We start from the raw sequence: 13325 nt of genomic DNA, 5'->3' as shown, positions 1-13325 counted from the left end.
TGAAATTGTCTAATGTGGACCTGAAATCAGAAATTGCAATCCAACGACCTGATATCAGAAATCTCAACATGTGGCCGGAGGTGAACGTGGGCATCGGTGTGGCTGGAGGTGAATCGTGACGTCAGTTTGGCTGGAGATGAATGAAAGTCCCTTTGGATCGTGATTTATACAGAGTTCGAGTCCATCATGATTTTTTTAGCAAAGTAATTTATACAGAGTTCGAGTCCATCATGATTTTTTTAGACTTACAAGCCCAAAGAATACAAGTTTCACACTTAAAGAGTAGCCCATAGAAGCCCAAAAACTACCTTCTACTCTTCTAATCTTCTGGACTAATTTATCCTTTGCTATTGAAACCCTACTCACTAGTTACAGTCTTACAGAACGAACAGCAGAAGCAAATCTCCAGAGAATAGTCGAAAATGGACAAAAGTATGCTCGGAGATCTGGGGAATCTTCCAGCGGAGGATCAGGCTCGAATGGCCACCATGATCGACCAGCTTCAAATCCGTGACAGGTTCACTACTCTCTTTTTTATGTGTTTTTGTATGATATGTCAAATGCTCTTTAAACCCTATCGGTTTGGATCAGTATCTGTTGAAATTGTCCCAACGAAGCTGTTTCTTCAATTTGTTTCTCGTATGATCGATTCACCAATTCATTCATGTATCATTCGTATGTTACTCCTCTGATCCCCAATACTATTTCACATTGCTGCAGATCTTCGTTTCTGTTTCTTACTATCCCTCTTATGCTTTATGATCTAGATACGCATATCAACTTTGAAATTGAAATTAGATGTTGAATATTACAATTCAGCTGTAACTTTTTTTCTGATAGTTTCATCATTTCTTGTCGATTGCAGTTTGAGAATGTATAACACGCTTGTGGAGAGATGCTTTACAGATTGTGTGGATACATTCAGACGCAAAACGTTGGATAAGCAAGAGGAGACGTGTGTGAGGAGATGTGCTGAGAAATTCTTGAAGCATTCAATGCGTGTTGGATTGAGATTTGCAGAACTTAACCAAGGTGCAGCTACACCAGATTAATACAAGTATACAACATCTATGGAGGTCACTTTTGCAGTCTAATAGAGTTGCTTTAGTCTTTCAAGTAAACACCATAAACATAAAGAGATATGTATGCTTTCCATTAACGATTGCTTTTCTCCCCCTTTTTTTTGTACTTGTTTGCACAAGTTGAATGACTTGATAAGGTATTTGAAAACATGCTAATGCTAATGCTATTGATTTTCTTGTGCCCTTCTTCTATACTGTGTATATTTAACCCTTAGCATCTTAACCTGTTGTAATGATCTAAAAAACTATTTAACATCAAAATTAATGAGACTAACTCAAAATTCAGTTTATTTGAGGAAAGACTAGATTATGTTGCACTATGATTAAAAAAAAAAAAAAAAAAAAAGACATTGCCCTGTTTCATTACATAGAACCAAAATTTTATACAAAATAAATTATATTTGTTATTTCTATCCTTATTTATATATTATATAAACAATTACAAGGTCATAATACTTCTATCCTTAAATATATAAACAATTAAGGTCATAATTCCTTACGTAGTTATATCTTATCTCAAATTGAACATAAATGTTACCCCTCTATTCCAAATTAATTGTTCACTTTTGCCTTTTGAAGTTTTTTTTCTTCAACTTGGATCTTAAATATTTTTATTTGTGGTATATATTACTTGATAAAACTTATAACAATAAAAAACATTTAAAATACAATCCAATCATATATTTTGCATCAAGTATTATATATCAAAAACAAAAATATTTAATTAGCAAAGTTGAATAAAAACTTTAAAAATCAAATGTGAATAATTAATTTGGGATGGAGGTGTACATAACTAGAGGTTGCACTCATATGCATTGTATATCTCAAATTCAACATAAAGGAGGGTTTTTTCAAGAAAAAATAAAAAATTGAGAGTTTTTTTTTTTTTTTTTTTTTGCAAATAAAAGGTTTTCTTCAAGTTGAAATACGTATGAATACATTTAAGGTTCATGAAAATCAATATTTAAAAAAAAGACAAAGTTATGTGTTTGCAACCGTACACTCACTAAAACGAATATATAAAAATAATTATAAACCGAACTTGTAAAAAAGGGAAAACGAAGATATTTCAAAAAACCAAAGTTGTAAAAAGTTAGGAATTAAAAAAAAAAAAAATGAACCAAATAGGTAACCAAAACAAAAATGTATGCAAAATATATAAAAGAAAAGTGATGTGGACAGACTTAGCTTAGGATCCGAGATGAACTTGGGTCTGAGTTCTGGTATGGACATGGTGATGAAACGCGACCTCAATGAGGTAAACAAATGTACTAAGGTTGTTTGATATGGTATCACCCACCCCGTTGCCACATCACCATCCATGTTTTTTTCTTCTCTCCACCATTCCTAGAGGGGATGGTGTTCGTCCATGAACAAAGCCTTCTTGAGGCCAAGAAAAAAGAAAAAGAGAGGAAATAATAAAGGAAGAAAGAGAGAAGAGTGTGTTGTCTTGCACCGAGCTCTCCACATGTAGCCATGAGGTGTTAGGTTCGGACGATGTTCCATGAGCCTCAATGTCGTTGAGGTTGTCCACCTGATCCTTTCAAGTTTCAACTGCATTGAGAAGTCCATACTAAATATCCTAACCGATAGGCTAGAGATAACTTGAATTTAAAAACATCACATGTTACTTATAAATATTAACGTAATAATAATAATTTTTCTTTTATTACCTGAACTGATTAATAATAATAATAATTTTTCTTTTTTTAATGTAAAACCAAAACTATTATCAATGATATATGATATTGATATAATTTTAATTTTAAATGTATATTAAAAAAGAGCATTTTGCGTTGAGAGTTTTATTTTTTATTCATTATTATTTTTTTTCTAAATAAAATCAAAAAGCTTTGAAAGAGTTATTCCTTGTAATGAAAGTTATCTCACATTTTTTCAAATGAACTAGCAAGCTCTTTTTCAAAAGGTTTTCATTATTTTATGTATTCGTAGGTGGACTAATTTTTTTTATAAGAGGAATATAAATTGTGGTCTCCCTTAAATATTATGTTAACTATCTTAATGTAATTGGTAAAAAAATATGTATGAACCAAGATTTTCAAACACCATAAATATATAATTAATTTAAGATATAATCCAATAAAAATAGTTTAAATATTTTAAAGAACTCAGCAATCATCGTTTCATTCTCAGTCAAACTCTCGTTTTATAGTTCATGCAAGTTCATAGGTCACATGCTTCACTAATCGTTGATCAACTCTAACTTGCTACAACCACTCATAGACAATTTTATGCCATTTTCCTTCGTTTTTCCCATGCCTAACCAGACCCTATTAGGTTAGGCTTTTGATGTTCATCAAACCGTATAAACCGCCCACACTGCACCAAATAGCATCACATTACGCGGTTCGTAGTTTTGTTAAACCGAACTATGCGGTGTGGTTTGCGGTTTTTAAATACAAAACTGAGGTTAAAACCACACCGCACTGCATCACATATTATATATAAATTAAAGACACTTAAATTTACATTAGTTCAATTAACAAAGCTCAAGATTATTAAGTTTGATTCAGCAAAGCCTAAATATGGTTGGGACTATATGTATTTTTAACATTTTTAATTTAGGAAAAAAGCTTAACAAAAAGCTATGATGTAATATGAACTTTTTATTTTGTTAAGGTGACTTGAAAAAATTTAGCCAAAAAACTTTGCTAATGCTCTAAGAAGTTTGGGGAAAAAAGAAATTCATTTTTGTGGCCATATTTGTGTATTACTTTAATAGATTTATGGTAAATTTTCATTGAGTCCCTACACCAATTTTCGTATTGGTTTAATAGAATTGACTTATTATTATTATTACTATTTTAATAGATTTAAGGTAAAATGTCATACGTCGCTGCCTTCATCTTCTCAGGTTCCGTTCTGAGGGTTCCGGTGGTAGAGAGAGAGATTTTTTTTTATTGGAAAAAACAAAATATAAATAACAAACTCATTATAAAAATGTTTAAAATAAATTAAATCAAACTTGCAACACTCTTTCACATGGATTAGGAAACATCTCTCCATTCCTTGTAGCAGACTCATCATCATTACTCAATCACCCCCATTTCATTCTTCTTCTACTCTCCAATTCGGGTCTCTGTTGTTATTGAGTCTCTGTTTTTCATTTCACTGTGTGTAGGCTTTTATTTTCTAACTAGGGTTTGGACCATCCACACGATGCTGCGGGAACTTAGTATGTTAAAAAAACACAACTCGACATGGATAAGGTTTTTGGGAGAAATTTATGTGCGTTCAGCGAAAAACTTCGCTACAAAGTTAATCATTAAAGTATAAAATAATGTTTCAAAACAAAGAATTATTTATGGATAAGGCTTACAAAATAAAATTTGAAAATGCATCTTAAATCAACTACATTTAATTAAACAACCATATTAAATAGTGATGTTGATGGTTAAAACCTATAAGTTTTGGGGGTTAATACCACAATAAATACCATAAAAACTTATAACCTTTTAATAAAAGGTAATAGTAATAAAAAAAAAGAAAACTATAAAAAAAAATTGTATAAATGACCAAAAATATAACTATAAAATATAATAGGGTACCAAAATCATAAATTATAAAATACTAATAATTAAATTTAAAATTATGTGGAATGAAATTTGTTAGATCAAAAAAATTTAAAGGTAAAAAATTATAAATATAAGAATGTACTATGATCAATTCCAAATATTTATTTCAAGAAAAACTCCTTATTGTACATATTGTATTATATGCTACTAAAGTTCTAACTTGATTTGTTTGCAGGCAACTAAAGATCACCACATATAAAAATAAAGTTTCCATTGAAACAATTATATATGGAAGAAGCGGAAAAAAAAAAAAAAGATCTTAAATAAAAGAAAAGTTATGTACGGGACTAAAAACGTATTATTAACATATAGTAAGGGACTTAAATCTGAAATTATATAATATTAATAAGTTAACTTTAAAATTACGAAGGTTAAAAACTGTTTGACAACGCAAAAAAGGTAAATATGGAAATCTGTTATTGTCAGAAACAAAATCTCTATTTCCAAACAAAGAGTAAAAAGCTTGTATTTTTTTATGTCAAATTTTGTAATTTGGTTTGAACTTAAAAAATTCTGTTCTGAAAATAACATTTGCGAATGGTAAATCGCCAACACAAACCCATTTTGGTATTTAATATATATAACCAGGGATCTTGAAGTTCATAATGATTAATGCGATTTGGTGAATTTAAGGTTTTGATTACATGGGTAAAGGTTCAAAGTTTATTTTATATCAAAGACTCGTTATGCAACTAGGAACCTAGGGTTTCAAGCTATCAACATTTAGATTGAGGATCAAATTTATAGGATCACAGGATTAGGACATAAAACAAGCACACACAATTTCAATTTCTGAATACACAAGTACAAACCAGTTGATCAATTATAACGTATAACAAGGGGAGTTTACATGCCATAATCATCATCAAACACATCAAATCAACACTACTAGCTTCAAACAAGTGATACCTTTTTCAAACAAGAAGAAACTCCATTTGATGATAAAAAAACAAATCACTTTCTACTCCTCCTCTTCTCTGACCTTTTCTTGTCCCTCCCAACTCTTGAATCCTCCTCAAAGCTGCTACCATCTGAATCAGAAGACAAAGCTGCTCTTTTACTCTTACTTTTACTCTTCTTCTTGCTCTTCCTCTTATGTCTCCTACTCGACTCTTCTTCAGAACTATCTGAATCATCATCTGAATGTCTATGGCTTCTCCTTCTCCTTTTCTCTCTCCTACTCTTCCTCTTTTCAGATCGACGTTCTCTATCATCATCATCATCTTCTTCATCTTCATCTGACAACTCATCCTTTCTCCTTCTCTTTTCTTTCTTCCTCTTCTTCCCACTCACATCATCATCACTATCACTATTCCTCCTCTTAACACTCTTCTTCTTTGATCTCCCTCTCTTTCTCCTCTCCTTTGAATCCGACTCATCTTCATCCGAATCATCATCATCATCATCTTTCTTCTTTCTTGATTTACTAATCCCAACCCTCTTCCCGTATTTCAAAGCAATAGCTTTTTCAATCTCTGAATCATAATCAGAATCCGAACTCTCACTCTCCTCTTCATCACTTTCATCATCACTATCATTCTCAGTTCTCTTTCCATTCCCTTTCAACTTCTCTAAACCTGACATAACAGCAGCCTGAATAGCTTCAGGGTCTTTATCTTTGTCTTCTTTGATGCTCAAGAAGTTTCTACATTGAAATGTGAGGTGTCCAACACGTCCACATTTCTTGCAGGACCCACGCGCCTCGTCAGCATTGGACCCTGTGATACGGGCAAGTGCAAGTAGACCCTGGAAGGAAGCATAAGCATTTTCACCTTCAGGCTCTGCATTAGAGGATTGAGGTTGTGCAGCAGATTTCTTGTTGTCTTCTTTGTTAGGGGCATAAGGGTCATATCCAATTGCACTCTGCCATATACCGTGGGTTTGTAGGGCAGCACTGCTGTGCACCCGGTTGTTGGCTGGCATACGAACCCTACCTGCTGTGGCTGGCATCTTGACAACTCAAAGAGATACCTGTCAATTAAGATGATGAATGCAACATATAATCAGATATTGATAGCATGACTATGTCTCATCTGTGGAAAGACTAAAGATTTGAGAATTGAAAAGAGTGTATCGACTCTTAGAAGTATATAAGAGATCTCGTTATCAAATTTTACAAAAAGCTTTCTGAAAAAAACTAGAGTAGAGAGTGTATTGTAAGTTACTAACTCGTAATCGTAAGGGGGGATAATAGTGTGGGTAGGATGGCGAAGTGAGAGGTTAAGGATCGACGACCGGAGGTGGTCTTCAAAATTAGGGTTCGGCGTTCAAAGCAGAATAACAACTTACCCTAGGGTTTTGATGATCGGACTTTTAAATCGTATAGAATTAAAAAGAAAACACGATTCAGAAAGAAAAAACTGGCAATCAAGCAGTTATCAATCATATCGAAACGTAATTGGGGATCCAGATACGATAGATACAACGTAACGTAACACTATCAATAATTACAACTAGGGCATCATAGCAACACATAATCACCGATTAATCGTCAACAGCATTGAATTTCAATAAAAGATGAACAAATTATGATTACCTCTTAGATTGGTCGAAGATCGGGGATGGAAAATCTTCAAGATGGATGGGGGAGAGGAAGATGATTCAAGAAAGTTTCCGTCCTTTCGAGTTTCGTCTAATTTGTGGCAGAAAACAAATTTATAGAAATGGGCTTTTTTCGTAATGGGCTATTAACCCATTTAGGTTTCCCTTTTCCTATTATATTATATTATAAATTAAAAACAATATAACTTGGGCTTAAGTAATCACGTTAGAATATATTCACGTTTTTTTCTCTGAGTTTGAAAATAAAATGCTATCCAATAAATAGTTTAGGTCACAGATTTTAATCTATTTGTTTAATGTTAATATGACATAAAACATTTCAACATGACAATGACTTGTTTTATGTATGCAAGTAATTTTTTTAGGCAGACTAGACAATACAAAAATCGAAGCTTATTAAAAAGAAAAAAAAAAAACTTTACTTTGATCCTTTTTACATCTGGAACTATTTAGTTGCCTAGGTCAAGATTTCATTCCATTTTTAGTATTCAACTTGTCATAAAGTCTAAACCCCATAAACTTATACGAATAAACAAGTTGACATGATACGAAATAAAGGCAAGAATAAGATCAATATTTTTCAACCCATTTAATGTTTCAACCATAGTCATATTTTTCAGGTATACTTAGTGTGTTAAAAATAGTATTTCAACGAAAAGCCTATCAACTTATTTTGACAATAGAAAGAATAACAAGGCCGTTGCTTTAAATTTTTGTATGTTGCAAAATTATCATAAGCAAAAAAAGGTTAGGCTTTATGCATATTATAATTGGACTATCGGACCCAATAAAGTTTTTTTCCCCCATGGAAATATATCATAACATCTAAAAGTAACTTTAGTTAAAAATAATGCAATGAATCAAATCCCAATATGATAATGGGGCATCGTTTTCAATTAATATTATGTCATGATACCACTTGTGATTGTCTTTCTTTTTAAAAATATCAAGAATTACTTTAGAAATTAACTACAACTTTTCTTCTGATGTTGATTGGCTTGTAAGTGGAAAACGTATTTTATTAGCTTAAACTCGATCGTTGTAGAAATCGAGTTGATATATTTTCATATAAATGAATTGAATTTGTTGCTATATACTTATCGTTGATGTGTAGGGTGACAAAGAAAAGCTAAAGAAACAACACAAGTTAAATAATAAACATTAAACAAGTGGAATGATGGTTTTGGATTAATTCATAAATCCTTTATATCTTAGTGTTCATTCTGATTTACTTTCTATGTTTGCTTCTTTTCAAGTTTTCGGTTGCACATGTCAAAGGTATTAATGTGACCTAATTGTTCTATTCAGTTTTATATGGAATTCTCAGTGTCTGTTGTTGTTGCTTTTTGAAGGATGGTTTTTTAAATGTTCACATAGTTACTTCTTAACAAGTTTTCAGTCACAATTAATTTATTTAAATAGTTGAAACTTATTATCTCAATCTTTAGTTCGCTATTTCCTTTAATTTATCCTTTTTAGAAAGTTTAAACATTCGATCAACTAGAAGTATTTTATTAGATTATATAATACTTTATGTTTTTTTAATAAAAAAAATTATTCCAAAAAAAAAAAAAAAAGCCATGCTTAATAAAGTCAACTTGACAGCATTATAAAGCCCATTTTGGAGACATCCGTGACAAACTGCCGTCAGTGCCGTGTTCTAGTCCTGCTCACGGGCCATTGGTTCGGTGGATCATTACGAAGAAGGTTGACGTTTGTGATGACTAGACGTGGAATATGGTCAAAGGCTAGACAAGCATATGGTCAAATAAGACATGTAATGATTGTAATCATATTAATAATTTTGATTTGTGTTCCATTGTATATTAATTTTGTAAACCTAAATAGGTTGCTTCGATGCTTTTTTCTTGCCTCTTTGTTGAAGGTGAATTTAAACAAAAGTAAAGTTTAGGGTATTGGTGTTGATGATTTGGAGACCGAAAGACCTTGCAAGTATTTTGAAGTGTGAGTTTGGTTCTTTTCCCTTTACTTATCTTGGACTTTCGATGGGAGCGAATATGAAACTTTCTAAGTATTGGAACCATATCATTGAGAAGTTTCGATGTAAATTATCTCTATGGAAAAGGAAAAATACCTTTCCTTCGTGAGTCGTCTAACTCTCGTAAAGTTTATCCTCAACAATTTCCCCTTGTATTATTTCTATCTTTTTAGAGCTCCTAAAAAAGTTATTAATATTCTTGATGGTATATGAAGAAGGTTCCTTTAGGGAGGTGACAAAGAGAAAAAGAAAATTAATTGGGTGGCTTGAATTTAGTAACGAAACCAAAGGAGATGTTCGGACCTTGTGAGTCGTGACAAGTTAAGTATTTTTTTGCTACTGAATCTGATTTCGAATGTGTTGAATTGATTTTTGATTACGGTGTCTTGAATTTGTTGAATTGATTTCTAAATCTTATTAATGTTAGTAGAGATAGGAAAAAAAAAGAGGAAAAGAATGTTGTTCTGCATATTGAACCACAAACTATTATGACAATGATTCTAGAAGTATGTTAGACGGATATTGATAAGAAGTTCAATCATCTAAATTGACAATAAGTATAGATAACAACTCGATCAAATCAAGTTAAGTTACAATGAATAGCACGCTAAAAATTAGAACTCAAAGGTAGGATTCGAAAGTAACTACTAACTAGTATGTAAAGAATCAAACGAATGGATCCAAAGATCTGAATGAAATTTACAGCGTAATGTATGATGGTAATGTATTAATGAGATAATGTCCACCTTTGAATTGATTTTTGATTTTTTTTTTGTTAGATCAAAGTGTTAATTGTTAAATATATACTAAAGCTCTCTTTCCTATGTATAATACTATCGTAGTTGAGTTTTTTTAATGTGCAGGGATTGGGTGTGCTCCTAATTGAGGAACAACATCATAATTGTGAAGAAAGAGTAAGAATTTATATCTTTAAATTGGTGGTAATATAGTCATTAATTGTAACATGATATGTGTGATATGTATCTATTGAAAAGAAGAGGTTCATGGCACATGAAGCTTGTCATATTCTATTAGCACATATATTTCCATATGTTTTGTCTATAGCTTTAAGATGTGCTTACTTTATTCTTCCCTTTTTTGAGTTGGGTAGGAAAGGGTAGTTAGTTCTAGGAGAGCATAATGGAGTGTTTTTTCATCTATAAATAAAGAGGGACACCCTTGAAGAAACCTTACACTTTAATGGTTGTGGAACAAGTTTGGATGGTTTTGTTTGATTATAAGTTTGTTTTAAATGTAATGTAATGTTTTAGTTTTTCATATTTGATTGTATGATGTTATCGTCAAGTTTGGTGTTGTGAGCATGTGTAAGTTTTTAATTTTTCACTATATTGGAGTTTTTTCCAAACAATTTCAATTTTTTGGCATAAGTTTTGGGTTTTGGGTCAGGGTTTCGGGGCTTTATCGGGTTTTAGGTTTAGAGTCGGGTTCGGGGAAATTTTCAGCACCGACGGGGCGACCCAATAAGAAACTCGTCGGGTATCGAGTCAGGGTCGGGGAAAAATTTAGATATCGGGTTTGGGGATGGGATACGCTACCCAGCCCCGAACCTGTCCCGTTGCCATTCCTACTTCCATCTCATAACTGCCTCAATCTTGACAGGGTCGACCGATATCCCATTCTGATTAACGAGGTGTCCAAGGAACTGGACATCTCGTAACCAAAAATCACACTTGGAGAATTTAGCATAAAACCTCTCCATCCTCAATACTCTTAGAATCTCACTAAGATGCTCCTCATGCTGCTTTTTGGATCTCGAATACACCAGAATATCGTCGATGAACACGATCACCAATCGATCCATCATAGGCCTGCTGTAACATCCGGAAATTTCAGGTATTATATTTATTCTTTTTATTTTGAGTTTTGAGGAAGAACTCGGAGAGTTGGTGCGTAGACTCGCCGAGTAGAGACGCGATTTCTCATCCGGATTAATGACCGGACTCGACGAGTTGCAATGGTGGACTCGGCGAGTCAATGCAGTTTAATGAAACCCTAATTTCTCAGGTTTTGGGCCTATTTAAAGGGCCTTATGGCCGTCATTTGTGCTCACCACCCCCCAGAGCAAAACCCTAGTACACTTGAGCGTGTGGAGTGAGAGAAGGAGCCATTATCAACCTTGGAGGCGTTTTCTAGCAAGGGAAAGGAAGTTTTAGCCAAGAGGAAGCAAGAGGAACAACTTCCTGAAGATTTGAGGTCCAGAACATCACATTTGAGGTACCATTTTCGAACCCTTTTCTGTTGAGGTGATGTTCATGTTGATTTAGGGTTTTTGAGCCCTTTTGTGCCTAGATCTAGTGCCCATTTGGTCCCTTAAGCAAGTTAGGTTTTGGATCTGGACCCTTGGAGGTCCAGAGTGTCCCTTTGTCCAAGCTTTTTATGAATCCATGGAGGTTTTGGTTTGGGATCTTTGTGTTTGAAGTCAAAACACCATTTATGAGTCATTAGGTGTGATATGAGCGCTAAGACAGGAACTTTACATGATAAATAAGCTTGGGAGGACTGGATCTAAGAGCTATTGGAACAGATCTGACCTTAGAAGGTCGTTTGGGGTTGTGCATGGAATGCACTCGCCGAGTCCATTGGCATACTCGGCGAGTTGGTGCAGGTTGTTCATAGATTTCGAACCAGGGGTTTGAGTAATCGAGTTGGGTGAGTGACTCGGTGAGTCGGAAGGGACTCAGAGGAAATGGGGTTCTCGTAGGGACTCGACGAGTCCACGCCAGACTCGGCGAGTCGCGGTTGACCATTGACCAGAGTTGACCGGTGTTGACTTGATAGAGTTAGTCAACCTTAATTAGGAAGTGTTAATTAGAGATGTATTGTGTTATAGGAGGACTATAGTTTGGGAGATCGAGCACTAGTGATTTCAGGGATTTACGAGTTACCGAGATACGCGAGGTGAGTCTTCTCACTATACTTTACCTTGAGTAGGTAAATAGAGTTATGTGATACAGTGCTTTATATATATTGTTTGTTGTACTGCATTCTTCTATGTGATTTATGATGTGCATGCTTGCAGAGTTAGAACCTGAGGGTTCACAGAGTTTGGGTGCATGGACCCACAGAGTTATAGCCTCGAGTGGCTAATATGTGTTATATATGGTATTTTGGGGAACTCACTAAGCTTCGTGCTTACAGTGTTTTGTGTTATGTGTTTCAGGTTTCTCCCAGGATCACAGGACGACACTGGCTTGATTGTACACACCAGCGAAAGAGTCATGTTTTGAGGATCCTGGTTTATTATGCAAGTGAAAATGGAATTACGTTTTGTAATTTGATTATGAATGAGATTTTAAGAAAAGTGTTTTTAAGAATTAAACCATTATATTAAAATGGAAAAATTGTTTTGAAATTTATGGTGTTACACCTGCACACTCGGTTCATGAGGTCCACGAACATTGTCGGTGCATTAGTGAGTCCGAAAGGCATCACCACAAACTCGTAGTGCCCAGAACGAGTCCTAAAGGTCGTCTTCTGGATATCCTCCTCGCAAACTCTCATATGATGATATACATATCTCAAATCAATCTTGGAGAGCCAAGACGCCCCCTGCAACTGATCGAACAAATCGTCGATCCTCGGTAATGGATAACGGTTGTTGACCGTTAGCTTGTTCAACTCCCGGTAATCCATTCTCATTCGGTGTGAACCATCCTTTTTCTTGACAAAAAAGATCAGTGCTCCCCACGATGAGCTACTCGGTCATATAAAACCCTTCCCTAACAGCTCCTGGAGCTGTGAGGATAACTTCTACATCCCTGGTGGCGCAAGGCGATAAGGTTCCTTTGCAATAGGCGCCGCTCCAGGAACCAAATCAATCCAGAACTCCACCTACCTCTCGGAAGGCACCCCCGACAACTCCTCGGGAAAAACATCCATAAAATCGCACACTATTGGAACCTCGACGATAGAACTCGGCCTCTCTGTAGCAACCTACGTATCCATCATGTATGCCAAAAAGCCCATACAACCCTGCTGTAGACTTTGTTTTGCTCTGGCATTCGAGTAGAAAGCTGATTCAGATCTGGTACCCTCGCCAAACACCGTAAGCACTCCCCCACTAGG

At 34.4% G+C, this 13325-nt stretch overlaps 2 protein-coding genes across 2 annotated transcripts; one reads left to right on the top strand and one right to left on the bottom strand.

The window, feature by feature from the left end:
• Positions 1-341: 341 nt before the first annotated feature.
• Positions 342-1274, top strand: LOC145048250 (mitochondrial import inner membrane translocase subunit Tim9). The gene is made up of 2 exons (XM_078996699.1): positions 342-517; positions 866-1274. The coding sequence occupies exons 1-2, from the start codon at positions 423-425 to the stop codon at positions 1050-1052; spliced, it is 282 nt and encodes a 93-aa protein (XP_078852825.1). The 5' UTR covers positions 342-422; the 3' UTR covers positions 1053-1274.
• Positions 1275-5435: 4161 nt separating this feature from the next.
• On the bottom strand, positions 5436-7316 carry CXIP4 (CAX interacting protein 4). The gene is made up of 2 exons (XM_078996698.1): positions 7215-7316; positions 5436-6649 (listed from the first exon to the last, which is right to left on the bottom strand). Exon 2 carries the CDS (start codon positions 6626-6628, stop codon positions 5633-5635), a length of 996 nt encoding a protein of 331 aa, XP_078852824.1. The 5' UTR covers positions 6629-6649; positions 7215-7316; the 3' UTR covers positions 5436-5632.
• Between the last annotated feature and the right edge of the window lie 6009 nt (positions 7317-13325).

The sequence above is a fragment of the Lactuca saligna genome, chromosome 5, assembly GCF_052625555.1.
Source record: "Lactuca saligna cultivar CGN05327 chromosome 5, ASM5262555v1, whole genome shotgun sequence".
Lineage (NCBI taxonomy): Eukaryota > Viridiplantae > Streptophyta > Magnoliopsida > Asterales > Asteraceae > Lactuca > Lactuca saligna.
Note: the sequence above shows the minus strand (reverse complement) of the source record. Positions and strands in the feature narration are given on the sequence as shown.

What these genes read in the sequence shown, in the direction of transcription:
- LOC145048250 (XM_078996699.1), top strand. Translation starts at nt 423, where the DNA reads ATGGACAAAAGTATGCTCGGAGATCTGGGGAATCTTCCAGCGGAGGAT. An exon ending in CAGCTTCAAATCCGTGACAG is followed by an intron (nt 518 to 865) that starts GTTCACTACTCT and finishes TGTCGATTGCAG; the next exon opens with TTTGAGAATGTATAACACGC.
- CXIP4 (XM_078996698.1), bottom strand. Translation starts at nt 6,628, where the DNA reads ATGCCAGCCACAGCAGGTAGGGTTCGTATGCCAGCCAACAACCGGGTG.